General features: G+C 37.7%; 2 protein-coding genes across 9 annotated transcripts in view; one reads left to right on the top strand and one right to left on the bottom strand.

Annotated features, from left to right (window-relative positions):
* LOC110837427 (UPF0415 protein C7orf25 homolog) overlaps nucleotides 1-20,379 on the top strand; it is a 306,526-nt gene that overhangs the window by 252,787 nt on the left and 33,360 nt on the right. For 5 of the 8 annotated variants that reach the window (XM_087351166.1, XM_087351165.1, XM_087351164.1 and 2 more), the window contains exon 4: nucleotides 20,039-20,279. In XM_087351166.1, coding sequence (XP_087207292.1) covers nucleotides 20,039-20,279 — 241 coding nt within the window. Of the gene's footprint in view, nucleotides 1-18,128; nucleotides 19,074-20,038; nucleotides 20,280-20,379 lie in introns of those variants that run through there. The other 3 variants (XM_022079534.2, XM_087351168.1, XM_087351169.1) reach the window with 2 other exon arrangements.
* Nucleotides 6,145-17,917, bottom strand: LOC110837426 (uncharacterized). Its single transcript, XM_022079531.2, has 9 exons — nucleotides 17,590-17,917; nucleotides 16,711-17,355; nucleotides 13,452-13,555; nucleotides 11,992-12,132; nucleotides 11,023-11,192; nucleotides 10,520-10,606; nucleotides 8,960-9,123; nucleotides 7,742-7,840; nucleotides 6,145-7,519 (listed from the first exon to the last, which is right to left on the bottom strand). The coding sequence occupies exons 1-9, from the start codon at nucleotides 17,606-17,608 to the stop codon at nucleotides 7,374-7,376; spliced, it is 1,575 nt and encodes a 524-aa protein (XP_021935223.1). The 5' UTR covers nucleotides 17,609-17,917; the 3' UTR covers nucleotides 6,145-7,373.

Genomic DNA, 20,379 nt, shown 5'->3' with positions numbered 1-20,379 from the left:
CGGTTTTAATATCATCCTCGCATCAACACCAGTGTGTCCCACGTAGCCTCTTCCAGTGAGGTTTCTGGACCAACAATTTTATATGAATTCTTATTTGTGCCATACGCACTGCATTTTTCCCCAGTCCTGCTGGTTAGCTGCAAACACAAGTCTCGTGAAGTTCATAACGTCGTTTCTTCCATCCCTAGTCGAAATGCATGAATTTTGTAAACATTCAAGTCTCTTGTGTCTTTTGAACTACAGTCATAGAACTGGGTGTCATGTATTTCAGAGACAAAACTAGGCGTTCTACAGTTTGTCTGTGACAGAAAGTCATTTCCCTTAGGTTTTTACTATTTGATCTTTCTAATGGAGGCGACCTGTGTTTTCTTCGCGGTAGGAAATGAACTATTAAATATTATTGAGATGAGCTGCGACTTCAAAAGATTAACACCTTTCAACTGATTGATCCATGCCTGTGTTTATTTGCATTGTCATATTTCGTATAGCCTATGTGTTCTGTTTATCCGTGACGACATTCATGATGGACGTCGGTAAAGTGCGATGGAAATGTTTAGACCGAGGATACATGAAATGAGAAGTACTCTGAAGGTAACGTGGTGATTTATTCTCATATCCATAAGTGACGGACACGAACGAAGGCAGATGGCGCAGAGAGAGAGAATTACAAACGGCGTCTGCTTGACGCTTGAAGTAACTGAATACTTTATATACCACCTCTGAAGCTGATTGGATCACGAGGTCACGTGACAGTAGATGCACAGAAGCGTCTAAAACTCAGTCGTCATCGTTCGAGTAGGTCACTTCGCATTATTCGAAGCTAAATGGCAGAATAAGTGTTTTGGAACAATAAAATTGGTTATGGCTCAGAACGCCTCTGTAATTATAACAGAAAGCCTATTATCTCTAGCAGATGAAAGTCCTCCTAACTGATGCGTGAAGACCAGAGAATTCAGTACTCAGGGTACACAGATCGGGAACAGCTGTCGGCAGAATTCAACAGAATAGTTCCCCCCCCCCCCCCCTTTCCATCCTTCAGCCATCGAAACGTAGCGACTGTGTAAGGCTTCAAGACTTTAAAGACTTTTTTAAAGAAACAATATGGATAAGATTCACAACAAAGAAATCAGTGTCAAACAGAGTCGAATCACGTGGGAAGATGTTAATGAATTCTGAGAAGGCATGGATTTGGAAGGAAGTAGCCGTGGCCTCTTTTAATGTACTCCTATTGCTCCGTACTTGTAACATTGTCACTAAGAGTAAACCAGTCGAAGAAAATCCCGCTTCGCATTTGAGCACTGTTTAATGTTTAACCTAACAAAATCGATGTTAAGCGGACGCAGTCTTGAACTCGACTTGATAAATGTTTTTCGATTCTAATATTTTAAGAAGAAGGGACTGTACATAGGGTATGTGCTGTTCGTATCTGAGTGAATGAATTGCCAATAATTGCGAATCGCTGTGCGCCGTGTAGTATTCACTTGTTCTTATGCTAATGATTAGCGGGTGACGTACAAAGGACAGAAATACAACAATGACAAGAGGGTAAAGGGAGGGAAATAATGGGAAAATATTGTCTGTCTGTTTCTGAACATGGCAGCGTTCAGCCGGATGCAGTCCAGATCCCAGTAGTCCCATGCGTACAGCAGAAATGTCAGACTCAACGTCTGCAAAGAGCTGCCTGAAAAAGACCCGACTTCCGGGGGCCATCACATGGGGACAATCGTAACCGCCTACTTTGCCAATTCCAAGCTTAAGCTTGGGACACATTTTTCGTTCTTCTTTTCCACAAGGATACACAAATGTGAATTTCATCGAAACACACCTCCATTTTATTTAATAAAAAAAACACATCGTTACATGAGGGGCTGTTTGACGTGCATTTGAAAATTAAAAATTTGTTAAAGCTGGAGGCGTCTATAAAGTGGTCGAGCGAATTTAGTTTTGCTCCGTGATATAGCACCATAAACTCCTCAGATTAAATCCAAGAGGATGAGATCGGCGGGACATGCAGCACGCATGGTAGAGGGGAGGGGTGTTTTCAAGGCCTGAAGGAAGGAGACAGCTGGGAAGACCTAGGTGTAGCTGGGAGGTCAACGTTAAGATGGGCCTTAGGGAGATAGGAATCTATGGAGCCAACTGGATGCCGCTAGCTCAGCAAAGTCCGGTGGAGGGCTTTTGTCGACACGGTTATGAGCCTTCGGGTTCCACAAAGAAAGAGGGCTATTCTTTGACTAGCCGAGTACACCATCGACTTTTCAAGGAATTTCCTGCACCGTACAAACCTTACTTTTGAGCGCTGGTGCAGTGGAGTTCATAAAACAAGTTAGCAAGTGTTCGCATAGCATGACAGTTTTGGCTCTTCGCCAGGATTTGACTTCTGTCAGATGAAATACACCTATTTCTGGATTTACGAACTTCAGAATTACAAATTTTTGCTACAATGAACTATATAAATTTGTACCTATTTTAAATTTACGAACATTATTTTCGCTACGACGATGAAACACACCTTCGTTTGAGGGCTGAGTGTCAGTTTCGTAAGTAGAAACGCGGAGGAATACAGGAAGTTCTGATAATCATCATAGAACTAAAGCCACTGCTGTACAATGTAAACGTTTGATATAACACTCCAGTAGTGTTTTACAGGGTTAAATATTAATAACCGCAACAAAAATGTAACACAGTTCTTATTTTTATGATGATATAATATTGTAACATGTGGGAAAAATTATTGAGTGATTTTTCTTCGGGTGGGAATACATCATTTGTTACATTAAAACTAATGGGAATTCCGAATTTTCACCTTAACGAACAGTTTCATCGAGAGAATTAAGTTCGTAAATCGAGGCATGGATGTACCTGTAACAGAAGAGCATTGTTTGTAGCTTGGTAATTATGAAGAAAGAAAATAGGTGTTTTTGGTCGATATGTAAAGTCCCGCTATTGTTAGCGTATTTCAACCGACATTGTGATGGCTCGACAATTTTTCGTGAAACTCGTCAATATAGAATGTCATTAAAATTCTTCCAGCCGTTTTCGAGTTGACATATGAGTACCGGTCCACAAGGTAGCGAATGTCTAGGAACTGCTTATCGTCCTATACGGGACTGTAACTAGCCTGTGTATTATAACCTACATTAATCATTTGGTCACAGTCGCGGACTAATCTCGGGGTATGGAAATGGAGAGTTACTTTGGGTGAACGCACTGGGGAGGATAATCAGCTTAACTTGTTGAATTATAAATCACAATGTGAAAGAGAAAACATGGATGGGCTTTATTTGTATGCGTCTTATGCACAAAGGGGCCTTCCTTAAATTAATTTCGTGGTGTAGGATACACACAATTACTAAGCTGTCCAACAAACCTCCTGATTTTATAGAACCGGATTGTTCGTTACTGTCTTCACAAAACCCCACCCCTGGACTCTATATACTGAGCCAACTGAATTTAATCACGCATCATTTCTTTAAGAATCGTTTTATTATTGCCATCTCCGAAACGCTTACATTTTCCAGTTCGTCTCTTCACCAGAGTTTTGTGTTTTTCTCATTCCCATCATCAATGGCACAAATCCCAAAACCTCTCCTTCCTTGATGTAATAATCCTAATAGGCCTATACAAATATTTTTAATCACATAACATTATGGCGAAGATGGTTAATCAAGGAATTGAAATTAAATATGTATTGAGGAGATAAGTTTATGGCCTCGTTAATGGTACGCACCTAGCCATATTTCTGCACACGCAAGCTACTCAAATGAGCCTAAGACTGACTTGAAAGTACATAATTATGAGCAAACCCAAGATAAATACGCATTAAAAATAAAACAATGGAAATACTTCACTCTTGTTCTCTTCACATCTACACTTAATCGGCACGTGGTTCAACTCTTTTTAGCTTCGCCGTGTCTGCATGCAATAACATTTTGCATTGTAACACCAGCCCGATTCACAACCGAGGACGGGTTAGAACGGCATCCAAGTGGTGATGTCAATTGGACAGTTAGTCCCGTTACGTGTGACAGCAGCCTACGTGACAATCAGGCTTACCCTAGCTTTTAAGATTGTTTCCTAACAGTTCTGAGAATTATTGGTAGGTCACGTACAGCTCTAGCAACTAGTGGTGTATTGGAGGTTACCAGGACCGACAATTAGTGTGGATTCCTTATTTCTGGTTAAGGAACGTCGGAAAAGACCCACAGAAATTAGTAGAAAATGTCAAAGTCGACCAGTTCAAACCTCGGTACAAGCAGACGACCAATGAGAGTCCTCACAATTGTCGAACGATTAGAAAGATGTTTTGAGTCTATATTCCTATGAACTACCCTTTTTCAAACATAGTGGCCTCTACTTTAATCTCCTACGCGTCGCAGTTCATATCACACGCTCTCTCCACCATGTTTCGATTCAAGTCGCGTATCTAAACTTTTTCCATCTACAAATTGTTTCAGCTTCAATCAGTCCATTCTAAACCGCGATCGCACGAGCAACAACTGTGTATTCTTAGTAAAGTGTTTGTGAAATACTATGAAAATTCGTTTATTGTGTAACCGGTGTGTATAAAGCGTGTGTGTTCTAATAATACAGTGAACAGATTTCACTGTGACGGAGTGTCACTGCAGAGCTGAATAATCGCAACTGCCTCCCGCGACATCAGTCATTGTCTCTCAACAACACGCCCTCACGTCCTCTGACCCACGATCGATCCAGAGCAATCCTTGTATTCGCCCTGAGGTAATACCAGTCTTACCCACAAACAGCTTAGGCAGCCTATATATATCCCACGCCCAAGAAAACCTACTATTTGAACTTGACTCCGAAGGGAGGAGCAGCTAAGATTCAGACTACCGAAATTCGACAAGAAGGCTGCAACCAGGCAGAGCGATCTCGAGGACCTGGACACAACCCTGTAATGATTTGCATAAATTTACTGTGAGAGGGTCAGGTTTACAATCACTTGATAGCAATCGACCTTCATACTTATCAAGTGCACATAACTAAGCAAATATAAATGAGGGTATTAAAAACAAGTTAGCAAATGTGTGCATAGCATAACAAGTCTGGCATGGCATCTGAGTGGAACCAGTAATAACAACTGTCTAAGGTCAATGAATGGTCAGAGTGGCAGCTTGTACCTGCTGACACCACTGGGGATTCCCCACATTTTATGCAGCATGGTGGGGATTCCTTACCCAGTCACTTCTGGGCACAGATCTACATGTGTCTTCATGTAAAGTGCCTATTATTGTTCTCCGATTTTAATTAAAATCTGAATGCATCAACAAATTTTAGTAAAATTCTCCAGTATCAAAAATTAGAAAATCTGTTTAGCAGTTCTCAAGATTTTACAAGAGACAGACAGACAGACATGGCAAAGCAACTTTCAGTCGCAAATATTCTTAAAAGTTTGTCAACGAGGGAGAATATTTCTTTCTACTCTCCCCTGCTTAATGCCACTGTTATCGCAAGAAAAGTGCGTGATTACCAAAAAATTGTATCAAATTTATGGAGTCAGGTCACATTTTAATTACTATGAAAGGGTTAATAATGTTACTTAGAACCAGAATTACTTTTTCTACAAAATATTATATTTCATAAAAATACAGATTATGCAAGTCCAAATAAACATACGTTTAATGTATAGTATCACACTATTCCGAAGCTAAAAAAATTAAGCCACGTGAAGGAAGCCATTTAAAGCAAATACAAAGACAGTACGGAACTAATAAAAAGTTAGTTGGCAAGACACTTCCTCTACAGCATGATAATGAACTTGTTCTAAGAAGATTTCTATCTTCTGGGTTGTTGCGCTGTGTAGTCTGGTAAAAGTTTACCAAAATTTCAGAGGTCCGTGCTGCCTCTATCATCAGGGCGATGATGACGGAGGCAGTATGACCTCTGAAACGCTTGTAAACATCGACCAGACTACACAGTGCAACAACCCAGAAGACAGAAATCTTCATACTCACGGCTGTGAAAACCTCAAATCATACAACTTGTTCTAAACTCATGAAGTTATCAGAATCACTCACACACATTTCTGCCATAACTTTTCCTGAAGTAGTTTAAATTAAATACATAAAACATTAAAGGAAAGTTTTCAAGGATGTGTTCATACATACTTTACAATGACAGAGATTTAAACTTTAAAAGCTGCATTTTTATTTATTTATTTATTTACAAATTGAAACATACACTAACATCACTGCACAAGCGGCATCTCTTGGATTATTATCTAAAACTATATACACGCACACACATTTTGACTATACGTAAATCAATTCAACAGACATGTCTTTAAGAACAACGTAAGCTGAAAACAGCTCTGAGATCAAAACACCATCGCTTAGATGGACAGCATTTTGAATGTTAAAAACACCCGGAAGTGGAAGGAACGTCATTGTGTGACAAATTCCAAAACATAAAAATAACATTTTAAAATCACAATCACAATAATTTCTGCTACTGTAAAATAATACTATTTGTGTAAAAATAATAATTTCGCAGAGCACCAATTATTAAATTCATACACCGTAAATTCTCAGCGCTGACAATTTAAAATACGAGGGACGTCCACAAAGTAAGTTTCCCAATCGTCCCACAGCTAGCAAACCTTATATTGCGCGAAGCGACTGTGCGTACGTGATAGAGCAATGACGTAACATGGCGCATGCACTAACGGTACTTCCCGCGTTCTCACAGTAGCATCGTTGCAGCTGTTGAAGATGGAGGTTCTTATTCCAGCTCCCGCCGACTGTGAAGTGCGGTCATTGATAACGCTAAGCCGCACACGGCTCGACGAACAGCAAGTCTCCTGCAGTTCAGCTGGGAAGTGTTTAATCATTCACCCTACAGCTTGGACCTCGCTCCCAGTGATTTCCATCTTTTCCTACACCTCAAGAAATTCCTGTCCGGTCAGCGTCAGCGTTTTGAGAATGACAGAGAGGCGGAGATGGTTGTCACACAGTGGTTCCAATCCCAGGCGGCAGACTTCTACGACACAAGTATCCAAAGTTGGTCCCACGGTATGACAAATGTCTCAATTCCAGTGGCGAATATGTTGAAAAATAGCTGGACACTTGCTGTATCTGTGCGCAATAAATATTTCCATGAAATTGTGTTTTGTTTCTGTAAACGGCCCCAGGGAAACTTACTTTGTGTACGAGCCTCGTATGTTGTATAAAAGTTTGCTTCCTAAAATAATATATACATAAATTAATCGTCGAAGATGAAAATCATAACTTTCGAGAGTTAAAACAAATTTTCTAATAAAGTAGCTGACAATTACACAAAAGTGCCTTCATAACTTATAACCAGGATAAAACACTTTCTTATCTTTGACCATCTACTTGATCTGCGTGTTGACTTTAGGTACTAATTCTCCCCACTGATTTATTAAGATTTGGCTTCTTCACAGTTGCCAACTTAAACTTATGTTTCTTGCTTTCACAATGTTGCGCAAACTGTGCTTCAGAATTTAACGTAAGATTACAGGGTTGGCAGTAGAACTGGCCTGCAAACAACATTATCAAATGTCAAGTGCTTGAAGTAAAAATTAATTAAGAGCACAGTAATACATTACACAGGGAAATTTCATAACAAAGAAGTCCCACAAACCTGAAGAATTTATTAATTAAAATCCAGGTGACTTCTTCATGAATTTTCATATTACAGTATAAAATATAAACATTTGCTAGATTCCACATGTTATAAGTAGAAAACATGTTCTACTTACCTGAAGGTGTCCGATATATAGAATAATCTTTGATCCCTGCTTTACGAGATGTGTTATCTTCAGTCTTGATAACACTTGCCAGAATGGAATCTGTTGGTGCTGAAAATAATTGTTAAGAAGTGTTGATAAGATAACACCCACACATAAAAATCTTTCTTGTTCAAAAAATCATGTAAAGCTATTGTGAGTCCCTGAGTGTTGTTTATTTTTTGAAAAAACGTTTCTTTTTTATGCTTAGCTTCTGGGGTTACATGAATTAATATCAATTAGGAAAAATATTAAATATGTAAACTACGTTGAGCAGTTAGTTCCTATATTTGAGAAGATTTATTCATTTAGTGTTCAAATTGCAAGGCTACAGCCCAACTACACATGTAAAATTTTCTCAAACATTTTCACTGTGTAATAGTCAGATGCTTTACAGCAGTGGTCCCCAACCTTTTTGTGCCTACGGGCACATTTGAGAGTTTATGAGATCGTGGCGGGCACCAACCAATTAACAAAGCCAAATTTTATTTTCTCTGGACAAATAAGATATGGACACCAAATAATACACAAAACAACACAACGTTTAATGATACAAGAAACCATGCAATCAAAAATACGTAGTTTAATAAGTACAATTATTATTACTCAAGTGTGGAGTTAGTGTGATGTTTGGCACTGCATTTCATCGGCCAGTTTTTCAAATTTGGGAGTGTAGGATAATGTTGCTGCTCGCAAACAATCGTCAAGATGGGAGATCTGCGCTTTGATTTTATAATGTTCATGGTTGAACGGCTTTCATTATTCAGTATAACCTCTTTCCGTAACAACGCGGGCACCCAAACAAAGGCTTGGCGAGCCCCATGGCACCCGCGGGCACCACGTTGGGGACTACTGCTTTACAGGTTATTTCCTATTAGTGTATCAACGGCACAGCTTATTTAGTCGTTAGACAATGATCATATATAAATTTTGAAAGTGGTAGCAGTCTGTATCAAGGTACTATCTTGGCAGCTGCCTAGAGCAACCAAGGAAAACAATGACTTCATTATCATGGATGAGATTTTAAGTGCACAACACAAGTTAACCTGCTTGCCTGAATTCAGTGTTCCTCAGACGAACAACGGGGATTTCACAGCATACCGAAGTGCCATAAATTATAAAAGACCATCCTCGAGCAGAGCTTGATTACTGAAAAATCTGATAGTCTGCAACGCAACTTGAGAAAAATACCTGGAGGTGGGATTGGTACAGCCACAGTGGTCGGTACTTTCCACATTCCAGCCGGTGTTGTGCCACCTGCTGCCTTTTCCGCTTTCTTGTGTTTAGCACCATTAAAATGCATGTCCAACTGGTCCTGAGACGTAGCTGCCACTTGACATAACTCACAGAAAAACCTGCAAGAGAGCAGAATATTTAATGTTATAATGCATTCTTTCAACCAATAGTATAAAATGAGCCAACAATGGAGGGGGTCACGTGCTGATTGGTCCATCCATCCACCTGTTCCGACTCAAAAACTACCTGATGTACGTCAATGAAATTTAACACTAAACATTGAAATCTGAATTTAGTTATGTGTTGTATGTAATATAGCAAATATTACCCATCATAAGACAATGGGAAGAAAATTACAGAAAACAAGATAAAATCTGAATGATATTCATGTTTTCCGAATGACAGGAGAAATCACTCTCTGATGTCAAGGATGGACTAAAGATATTAGACAGGGATTATAGATTATAAGTATTCGACATAATTATTGAATGTAAAAATAAATGGTGCAATCATGTACAAAGGATTCTGGAATAAAAAATGTTATTTCACTAAGGCTCTGTGAACAGAGACTCAGTACCTGATAAGGGTGCCGCAAATTTTTATCTCAACTAAGACGTCCAACAGCTCTAAAAATTGTTTTTTCTCCAAATGCAAATCCGTAACTTTATTTGCTTCTAAGATATTATGTGATGGGTACGTCAGAATAAATTTTAATTTGTCTAAAGAGCATCTGAGAACAAAGTACTGAGAAGATTATTTGAATCGAAGACAGATGAAAGTAACCAGAAGGATGGAGGAAATGGCATAAGTGGGAGCTTCATAATTGTACTCTACACCAAATTAATATAATTAGGGTGATCTAATCAAGAAGGATATGAGCTGAGCATGTGTTTTGCATGGGACAGATAAAAATGTATGCAACATTTTGATTAGAAAATCTGAGGGAAAAGCATCAGCTGGGCAACCTTCACACATGAGAAGACAATATTAAAACGAATCTTAAATAATGTGGGTGTGGACTGGATGTGACTGGCCCCAAGAGAGTGTTAAGTCACAAGCCATGTTACAGATTCATGAATATGGTAACAAATCTTCAGTTTCCATTAAGGGCAAGGAATCCTTTGATTAGTCAAGTTACTATCAGTTTTTTAAGAAAGGCTCTCTTTCATTTAGTTGGGAAGTCATTTTGCATCACTGATACTGTGTTCACTAAAAATTTGGTAGAAAGACAGGGAAATGAAATAGCCAATGGAAGGCTTTGTCCACCGTTTCACGAACACAGGACAACTGGGTATCAAACCTATGTCTGTCCATATGTTAACCACAAATTAGGTCATTTACTGTTTCAACTGCAGAGGTTACAACAGTGTCAGATGAGATGATGATCATGAATAGTAGATAGGTAATGGTTTCGAAGGAGACAGCCATGCCCTGTTTCACCTCCTTCAGAAGGATTCTGATCCATTCCATAAGTTAGTGAACTGTAACACAAAAATCATTAAACCAAAATTTTACCTTCCTTTCTTGGCAGAAGGTGGATCTGTTAAGGAATCTATGAGACCAAAAGGATCAGTTGCTGGGTCTGATTTCTCAGACTGTGGTCTGAAACAAGTACACACAAAATAAGCCATAACAAATGCATTATCATTACATACAGCTAATTGTGGTTAGGATGAGAAAATTATTTTATGGTTATCAGTCGGCTTCTCACTTGTCAATTATCAAATTATGACGTCTAAAAATCAGGCTGACATATCCTGTACAATGCATTAACAGTCATAAATACTCAGTACAATAACTGGAACATTCATCTCATGAGAAGGGCACAAGTTTTCCTAAAACATTCGTACATATCTGATATAATTGCTGCACTGAATTTGAGGTTATGTGCCATGCACAAAAAAGAAATGCAAGCATCTACATTTTGCGTTACCATTCAGGCAATAATGATGCATATAAAGAAAGTCCTTGTGCAAGATAGCAAACAAACCAACCTTGAAAGGTCAATGTCTACTTACGACCTCTGCCAACGTCCAGTTTCCTTATTAAAGTAACCGGCCTTAAGAGGGGCATGTCCTTCCAAAGCACGTTGATGGTTTCGCCCCATATAGTGTTGCTGCGCATGTTGTTGTGAAGTCAGTGCCAAGTCACATACCGAACAATACAGATCATGTGGATCCACTAGTGCCTAAACAAAATTAGAGACAATTCCTATATATGAGACTACATACCAAGCGTCCCAATCAATTTTCATCCCACTGCAACCATAATCTATAATAATAAGAGAACAGATTTGTTGAATTTTAACTGTAATTCTGATAATCTGAAAACCTGAAACTGGAATGAAAATTATAAAGAAAGTGTCACGGCCAACACTTGAACTGGGTACCTCCTAAATAAAGTAATGAATGGATAGTTTAATGATGCTGTATCAACTGTAATGATTATTAGAACCAAATTATGTAACAGAATGATCACATTTGGTGAATTTAAAAGAAATAGGGAGGAAGCAGTCATGTCATATTTCAAGACTAAAACAAATTAGGAAAACCACAGAAACCCCAGTGGCATATTTGGTGTCCTAGTTGGGAGTTGAGCAAAGAAGATAACAAAACAAGTGCACCAAGACATGTTTTATTCATTGTTCCTCATCACAAAACAACATATATTTTTAATTATGGCATATCAGTTTTAAGAATTTCACATTTGAGGCCTTATTTATGTCCACTCTACAATATAAAATGGACAAAATGTCACAGCCAAATGGTTAGTACTTCTGCTTCATATCTGGGAGGTACCAAATTCAAATCTTGGCCTGGGAATTGGTTATTCTGACCGATGTGCTTTGCAATATTTCTGTTTCTTCAAGAATAAGCTGAGATAGTACCTTAAATTGGACCAAGACTGCTTCCTTCCACATCCTTTAGAGTTCACTGATCATTAATCATCTTATTATTGAATTCTATACAGAGTGTTTATCACAGAACCTTTTTTGGAGAAGTCCCATCTTTCAGTCTGAGAGGAATAGGTTCGCCAGTCTCACGGCTCCAATTGGCAAGGAAATGGGTCACTTTTTTATCATGTTGCTTCCCAGTATAATGCATCTTTGCTTGAACTGTTGAATTGACCTAAAAATAAAATTTGAAACTACTTAGATTAACTCTCACATACAATGAAATATTTTGTTTACAGAAGTAAGAGCAGTACTGTGTGCTAATGGATTTAATGCAACTTATGTCATTATTAAACATTGGGATGAATGTAAATGGCCCGTGAGGAGGAACTTGAAAGTAGCAGTGGTGGAGTCTTTAATTTTATTCAAGCGTCCTGAGTTGGGAGTTCAGACACCTGAAAATTTCATTAAGTTTCTTGGAAAAATGCCTGATTTTATACACACAATTTCACTCATTTAGAATTTCATTTCATACTTATTAAATATAATTTCCAAAACAGGAGTTGTAATGCTAACCAACTATAGTATTTTTCAGTGGAATTGGAGGCTGAGTTGAGTTCTGCTCTTTGTGAGTGACCAATCGGCGCAAAGAAGGTCTGTTGGTAAGCAGCTAGACCTCAGTCTGTTCAGAAACTGTGTGATGGAAGCGTCAGCTGCCGCACTGCATTGTTGCCAGTTCTCACGTCTCTTTGCGTAGTGTTGTAACCATTCAATGGAAAACAATGTTCCATGATGCTACATCTGGCACCACTTTGTTTCCTCACTTTCTTGCCCATCCACTTCCCACCACTACTTCCTACCATCGCACAGAACATGTGACTGGTGCATGCTTCAGCCGCCAATTCGGCTGAAAACTGTTATAATGTCATAAAATGGCCCAGTTGACATTTAACAATTTTCTTTCCATTCCATTAAAACCACATAAATGAGGAGACTTGGGGATTCAGTTGTAAGGTGCTGACCTTCCTAGCAGAAAGTCCTGAGTTCAAGATTAGTGATTCAGCATGGATGTTTCTGCATGCCTTCCTTCCTTCATCTCAAACTCTAATTAGTGTATGTGAGGAATACTAGGTCCTTGCTGTGGTTAAAAATCTCATATTATGCTGCTGTACATCCCACCTACTACCATTATCATAACCTTTATCATCTGGGCACAGAATGATAATGAAAGATCACACTACAACTGTATGCCTTCATTATTTACAGTATATGGAACAGATATTCCCTTTTGATTGTTAATGTTTCTCTTAAATATTTGTAACTGATCAATTCATTGTGTGATATATATATCGGACAATGCCCACAGCCTAAGGCACATTTTTTATAAGCAAATTTTGAAACAAAGATAACACCCAAAATATTTTAACCTTTACAGGCAGTGTGTCACAACTTATGTATGGTCTGGATGACCATGTGTCACAGTAGCATAGTTTAAATACCCTGTTCCCATAACAAAAATACTGAATACCTTCAGTTCAAGTTTCAAGTTCTTACCGAAACTTTACAGAGATCACATTTTAATGGACCAAATTTATTGGTTAGTTCCTTTGGTAAGACTGGATTCTTAATGTTTGGTAGATCTGATCCAGTACCTCCACCTGAAAACAAAATATCTTTCATCATGACTAGAACATATCAGACTGACTTCCTTATAAAATAAGGAAAGATGGGCTTATGACATCACATCCAGCTGTTTGTCTACTTGTACCCTGCACTTTATAGCACTTCAATCAATGGACAGAATTTCATGAAATGTGGTATGTACAGTATGCCACTTAAGGTCATCCCTCTTTGTATTTCTTAATTTTCTGCCATCAATAATACCAACAGGGCAGCTGTGAACTTGTAAATTGGGAATAACACTAGTGACACTTAATGCAGGGTACTAAACTTCAGTATCGCAATAAATCTTCACATAGTATGCAATTTCTGTTTCAGTGATTCTTTTGCAAAATGTAATACAGCAACATGATGGCCACATGAAACAAACACAAATTTACTTTTCAGTTGAACCAGAAAGCTCAGGATTTGAATTTTTGTATTCCATTTTTAAGAAACACCAATATTTAACAACAGTTATGACTGTGTTCAGCTCAGCTATGACCCTGTGTAGTCTTCCGTGGTTACCAATGTCTCCAAGGAACATAATGCTTTCATCTTCAGTGTAGAAGTGAATCTGGAGACATTAAGTTCCTCATACACATTAATAACCAGTGACAAGACTACATGGTGTCACAACCCAGAATCCTACATTCTGAATTCTCACCACTGCGAAACCTCAAGGTTCTAGATGTGGTGAAATGGTCAACAAAATAAACATTCAATACTGAATTAATAAATTTGTTTATATCCTTATCTGCTATTTAAAAATGTAAACCAATTTATTGATCAGAAAGTTAAATTTAATTGAAATCAAAAATGTTCAGTATGACTAACAGAATCAAATTACAACTTTGCACCATGAAATTCATCCTCCATAGAAAGGAGTGCTTTATAATGTAAAGAATCAGCAGCAGTGGTTAAATTATGAAATAATTAAAATTCTACAAAGTATAAACAAAGGTGGTGCTGGAACAAAATAAATTAAAAAATGGTAAAGGTAAGGTGAAGTTGACCTTGTGTCCAAGCACAATGCCATAAATTGGAACAAAGAGGTGCACTGAACACATTTATTATTTTTTGGTTTAATAACATTTACCATTCCTGAGCCTTAGCATGAGATAGAGGTGAGTGGCCAGCATAATGCTCCAGCCCCCTTTACCTCCAAGGAAAGAGTCCCCCCAGTATCCACTGGAAGGAGTCTGGGTGATACCAGAGCTGGTGGGGTCATAATGGTGAGGGAAAACTACCTGTCCCTGTCACAAATATATATCTGTTCTTCCAGCCCACATGCAACCACTTTACTGATCAAAATATTCTTCCTCACAATAAGAGAGCATCAAATGTTGTGATCAAGTAAGGTGTATGTTATGAATACCTATTACATTTATTTTAAATGTTTCTCATTCAAGGCAAACACCTTATTTGAAGTGTCCAAAAATGTACTTAATGGTGACCTTAAAATGAATGAAATTTACATAAAACAGAAAGGTTACAGATGAAGTTTCTTTATATTAAAAAGACATAAACTAAAAGTTAATTTAAACCCTTGAAACTAACCAATGAAACCAAAATCAAAATAGGCTGCAAAGGGCACAAGTGTGACCACCACCCTTGCACTCCCCTGCAATTCAACAGATGCACTTCACGTAACTTTGCATGGTTGACCAAAGATACCTCCCTTGTGAGTCATAATTGAAGCTAAAATCTCAGCCTCCTGTTATTTGCTCTCTTACATCCAAATATACTGTCAGACCACATATCTAGCACCCAAAAACATGGAAGACCTAAAATCAGCATTTTCATAAAATTGTCATGTTTAAAACTGGTGCTTCGCTGTTCTTCAACTCACCACCATGTGCAAGTGGTGCCATTGTTGATCTTCTTATCCCTAGCAGAAGGCAGCTTGCTTGCACTTGTTTAGTCAGTGGATGGCATAAGTTCTGGGCTTTTACATGTTTTTAGGTGATGAAGATGATACCACCCAGAGTTTAGAAATTTTTCTATTTCTCATGGACTGAATGTTGTAGTAGAGTGCTTAGCACTCCTGCTTCTTATTTGGGAGGTCCTGGGTTAAAATACTGGCCAGAGACTGGTTATCTGACTGTTTTTTATGGTTTTCCTTTGTCCCTCCAAGCAAATCCTAGGATAGTACCTTAAATTACGCCATGACCGCTTCCTTCCACATCATTTCCACTTCATTATTCGCTACCATCCTCCGATTCGACACTATATAGTCTGAACTACTTAAAAACTATACATATATATTTCTAATGGAAAACAAATTATGAATTGTAGAAAAGCATGCCTCAACACATAATTTTTATTATTTATTTTGTTTGTATTAAAATTCCTCTGCAATATCCAAAATCCAGAAAATCCTAAAATCCAAAAACTCTACCTTCCAGGCTTTTCAGATAAGGTGTCCAGTACTATATTCTCAGCACTTTATAAGTTACAATCAATCTACATTTTCCCTTTCAGTGGGACACCAAGTTCCATAACCATATAAAACAAAATGTGTATTATATAATTTGAATTTAATCTGTTCTTAACTTTATATGGATGAAATTTTGCTATTATTGTCCCTATATATTTCAACCTTACTACATTTTTTAAGGATTTAATTGCCACCTGGACTTAATTTGTTTATATCTAAACAGGTTTACAAACTGATCAGAAAAGGCATTCAGACATAATTAAGGAACTAAAAAAGTTGCAGAATTTTTTTCAATATTAGAGAATTGGGCTGAACTACGTACTCCCCATCTTTTAACTTCAGGGCTGAAATAGATACAGTTTAGAAACTTTATTCTTTTCAGAATACCAGACATTGGACAAAGTTGAGAGATTCAGCAATAATAAATATGTGTATACCTGACATTAATGGAATTTTGAGGAATCTCGTGCAATGTGTGTCCATGTAAAACTCAACAGAATATCATAATCATATTGGGATGCAAGAAAATTTCTTTAATCTAAAAAAAAGTATTTTTTTATTTCAGTAATAAGGAGATGTTATGATTGTTTTGAATTCATAAATAATTTACTACAATTACTTTTCTTAAACAGCTTTAAACAAGTGGAAACACCCTCAAGAAATCTGTACCTAGTGACTTTCATCATTCCAATATAAAATACACAAGAAACTTGCCATTTTGATTCAGTGCACGTTTTCTTGCATTTAAGTCAGCACCATTTGAATTTTGTTGCATTGGTTGTGTCTGATTAGCATTTCCATCTTTCAACTGAGATTCAGGGTTGGATTCTTGGACATTTTGTTGCTTATGTGGAAGAGGTGGAGGTGGTGGTGGTGGCAAAGGGGGTGGTGGTGGTGGGGGTAATGGTTGCTGCTGTGGTGATGGGTGTTGCTGTTGTGGTGGTAAGGGTGGTGAAAGGTGATGGGGTTGTGGAGGCAGTGAATGTTGCTGTACTGGCAGTGGATGTTTTTGCAGTGGTAGTGACTGGTGTTGTGATTGTTGCTGTAGTTTTGATAGCTGTTGTGATAGCTGATGTTTTTGTTGATGCTGATTAAGACTTTGCCATGGTCCTTTCAGCCCTCCTGGTGCTGGAATTTTATTCATATTTCCTGGAACTCTGCCCCTTCCACTGGATACCCATGGTGGTGGAGGACCAAATCTGTGATCCCTCATGGGTCCTCTTGATCTAAAGTATGGGTCATATGTTGGACGAAATGGGAGAGGGCCACCACAACTGTATTCAGGGGGAGGAGGTGGTGGTGGAGGTGGGAGGGGAGACTGCCCCATTAAAGGTGGGGGTCCTGGATATGGCCGAATACCTGGGGGGGAAAAAATAAACAGTTAAGGTATTGCCAACAAAAGGTAATGGATGTGAAACATATGTACAGATATTAAAAGTTTACTGTCGTGTATCATAAACCCAAGGCAAGGCAAATCAGCTGAAGTAATAAGAGCCACTTTTAAGAGAAGGATTAATAATCTACTGGTGCAAGTTTTTTGGTTATAAAATTACAGTTTGTTATGGAATAGTACCATCAACTTCCTGTTCTTACCTGGGATTCTGGTTGCCATTCCTGCAACGCTAATTATGTGTAGCTAACTTTCATCCCGAAATATACACATTAAAATAAAATAAAATTGCCAGCTTCCATACAGTGTTTATTTTCAGTCAATATTTATGACGTCACAGTTTGCGAATTGTGATCATGCTGAAATGAACCATTTTTATCCCATTCTGAAAAGTTACTATGACGATACTTCTTTTCATAAGGTACTCTTAAAACGTGCTGTTTTTCTACCAAAACAGCATGAAATTTAGCAGCTAGTCACTCATAACTCCATAAAACTATAAAATTACAAACTGAACATAGTAACATGGACATATAACCGGCAACATCTTTGACACTTTCAGAGGGCCACAGAAAACAAGAGCAGAGAACGCGTAAAATGTGTTGGTATTATCAATGCAAATGTGCGTAACGGTTCCGTGTAATTTCCCATATAGCCGTTTCACCAGTATTAACTTCTTCTACGTCAAGTTTGCGACTGTATTATCACCTAGAGATATTTAACTTCGGTGACTACATTTTAATCTACTCCAATTCTCACGAGTATTGGTTTTCACCGTCTCGATGGAAATTACAGTTGTGACAATAGAGAGATTCTTTTCCCAATTGATCTGAAGACAACACAAATTTCATTGGGATGTCGGAAATATTTGTTAATTATAGCTCCTTAATATATTGCAAATTATCAGCACAATAGTATGATTTTTATATTGCTGTACCATACTAAAATCCTAACCAATGTTCCAAATTCATCTAACATAACCTAATAAAAAATTAAAATTCCGTGTTAGAACTGATACTGAGTAACCAACCTAACCTGATGAAAGTTTAAAATCCTAATCTGACCTAATTAAAAATTAACGCACAGAAAAAGTCGTGTCTTAATTTTCCTTAATCTTTCAAACTCTATATAAAAAATAAGAAACATTGTCTTTCGTATGGATTGTATGCAGACATTATTTGCATATAAAAATAGACGGAATTATATTAGGTCAGAAGGTTAAACGGCTTGAAGGTGAAATACATATGTAGAAGTGGTGCAGGTGAAGTGTTCTAATAAGTTTTGTGCTGTATTCTGTGGCCGTGAGAACCTCATATCCTACAGATACTGCGTGGCTACGTTTGTATTATCTATGGTGTTAACTATGCATGGCAGTACGTTCGTGTTCTCTGTCGTAGGCGGTTGGTTCTGTGAGAAGTATGGAAATGGTTTGGTGAGTTGTGTGGTTAGGGGTGCTGAAACATTTTGATGAACTGAAATAATTCTATCAAATAGGCCTGTCTAATGCGTGGGTACGATATGTTGAAAAAGTCTCTCACAAATGGCTCATGAAGACGTATTAATAAATCTGTTGGAGGAAAAAATTCTGGATGGCGAGAAATTGTTAACGACCGTATCCATTATTAATGTCAACGGAATAGAGAAACTTCAGAAAAAGTTTGAGCAAGAAATACAATTCTTGTTGAAGGTAACATGAAATAGTTTATATATTTGGGGCTTAGTTATTGATGTACATGCCATATCATTATGCAGTATGGGCAGTTGTCTGTTCTCCACTCTTCTAGATGTGAAATGTTAAATCTGATGGTCGGCATCTCCAGCATCAGAGGAATGTGCATTGTTTTAATTGTAACGTAGGTTTGAGGAATGTGTCATCCTAGATAGTCTTCTTAACAGCAGAAATTTAAGGTAACTTTACTGAACAAAATATTTTCAGTGACTTCATTTAGTAAGGAGCTTCAGTTTACAGGTATGTAAAAAAGCATCTGAATTTATATATTTTACATGGAAAGAAATAAACCCCAAAACTTGAACAGAATTTGATTGCATCTAAATCTGGCTACTTTTGAATTTATTTTAATTATTTATTAAAATGGTATGGTCATGGGCAAAGGCAGATATTAATAGCAGATGAAGAGCACAGCAAAAGGGATGAGTATTTTTAAGAAGTATAGAAGGAAAAACAGAGAATAGAAAATGAAACAAAATTTATAATCCTAAGTTAAATAAATGCCTTGGATGACCACAGACCATTTGACAGAATATGATTGTATGGACACACATGAAGAATGAGCAAGAAGAGAATTGGAATACATCCAAGAAGGAGACATTAAGATGGGAACACATGGCTAGGAAAGATGAGATGTCATGCAGAAGGAAGGGTAGACTGAGAAATGGTTGTCAGGCAGCTCAGAGTGGAAACTTATTAGGAAGAAGAAGGTTATTAGTTAAAATAGAAGGTGACTGCACTTGAGACACTCCATATGTTGTCACTCATGTTTAAGAATATAATTTTTTTTGTTGAACTAGTTTCCTGGTGTCCCTATAATGCTAGCACAGCTGTAGTCTGCGTAGTGTTGATCAATGTTTTGGAAAATGCAGGCCTTAAAACTATGTAAAATGGAAATTAAAATAAATTCTGTTTTTCTCCAGGTAACAAAATCTAAAAAAGCCAAAAAGGAGCACCTGCTCTGTACAAACCTCAGTCACTTTGAAGCCTTGGTATCGTGTCTTGTTGGAAGTTATGACCCCGTTGCTGTACTTCAGACCTTTGTTCTTACAAAATCAGATGGAAGTTCAAAGAGAATTTGTGTAGATATTGTTGCAGAGAAGGGCCAGCAATGGATCAAAGTAATTGCAAGGAATCCAAAAGCCTTATCCCAACTCTCAACAGGTAAGCATGTGCATTAGAACTGAAAGTAAAGCAAATGAAAATTGTACTGTGGTGGAATGTACATATATTCCAAATAGATTTTCTTTGCTATTTTACATAC

This window comes from Zootermopsis nevadensis, unplaced genomic scaffold (genome assembly GCF_977971745.1).
Source record: "Zootermopsis nevadensis isolate Lab colony 2312 unplaced genomic scaffold, Znev_1.0 Znev_ptg000018l, whole genome shotgun sequence".
Classification (NCBI taxonomy): Eukaryota; Metazoa; Arthropoda; class Insecta; order Blattodea; family Termopsidae; genus Zootermopsis; species Zootermopsis nevadensis.
Note: the sequence above shows the minus strand (reverse complement) of the source record. Positions and strands in the feature narration are given on the sequence as shown.

Excerpts from the sequence above, each read along its gene's own strand:
- LOC110837426 (XM_022079531.2), bottom strand. Across the intron at positions 12,133-13,451 it reads GTGATCTCTGTAAAGTTTCG|GTCAATTCAACAGTTCAAGC; the intron begins GTAAGAACTTGA and ends TTTTATTTTTAG. Across the intron at positions 11,193-11,991 it reads ATGGGACTTCTCCAAAAAAG|GCACTAGTGGATCCACATGA; the intron begins GTTCTGTGATAA and ends AATTTTGTTTAG.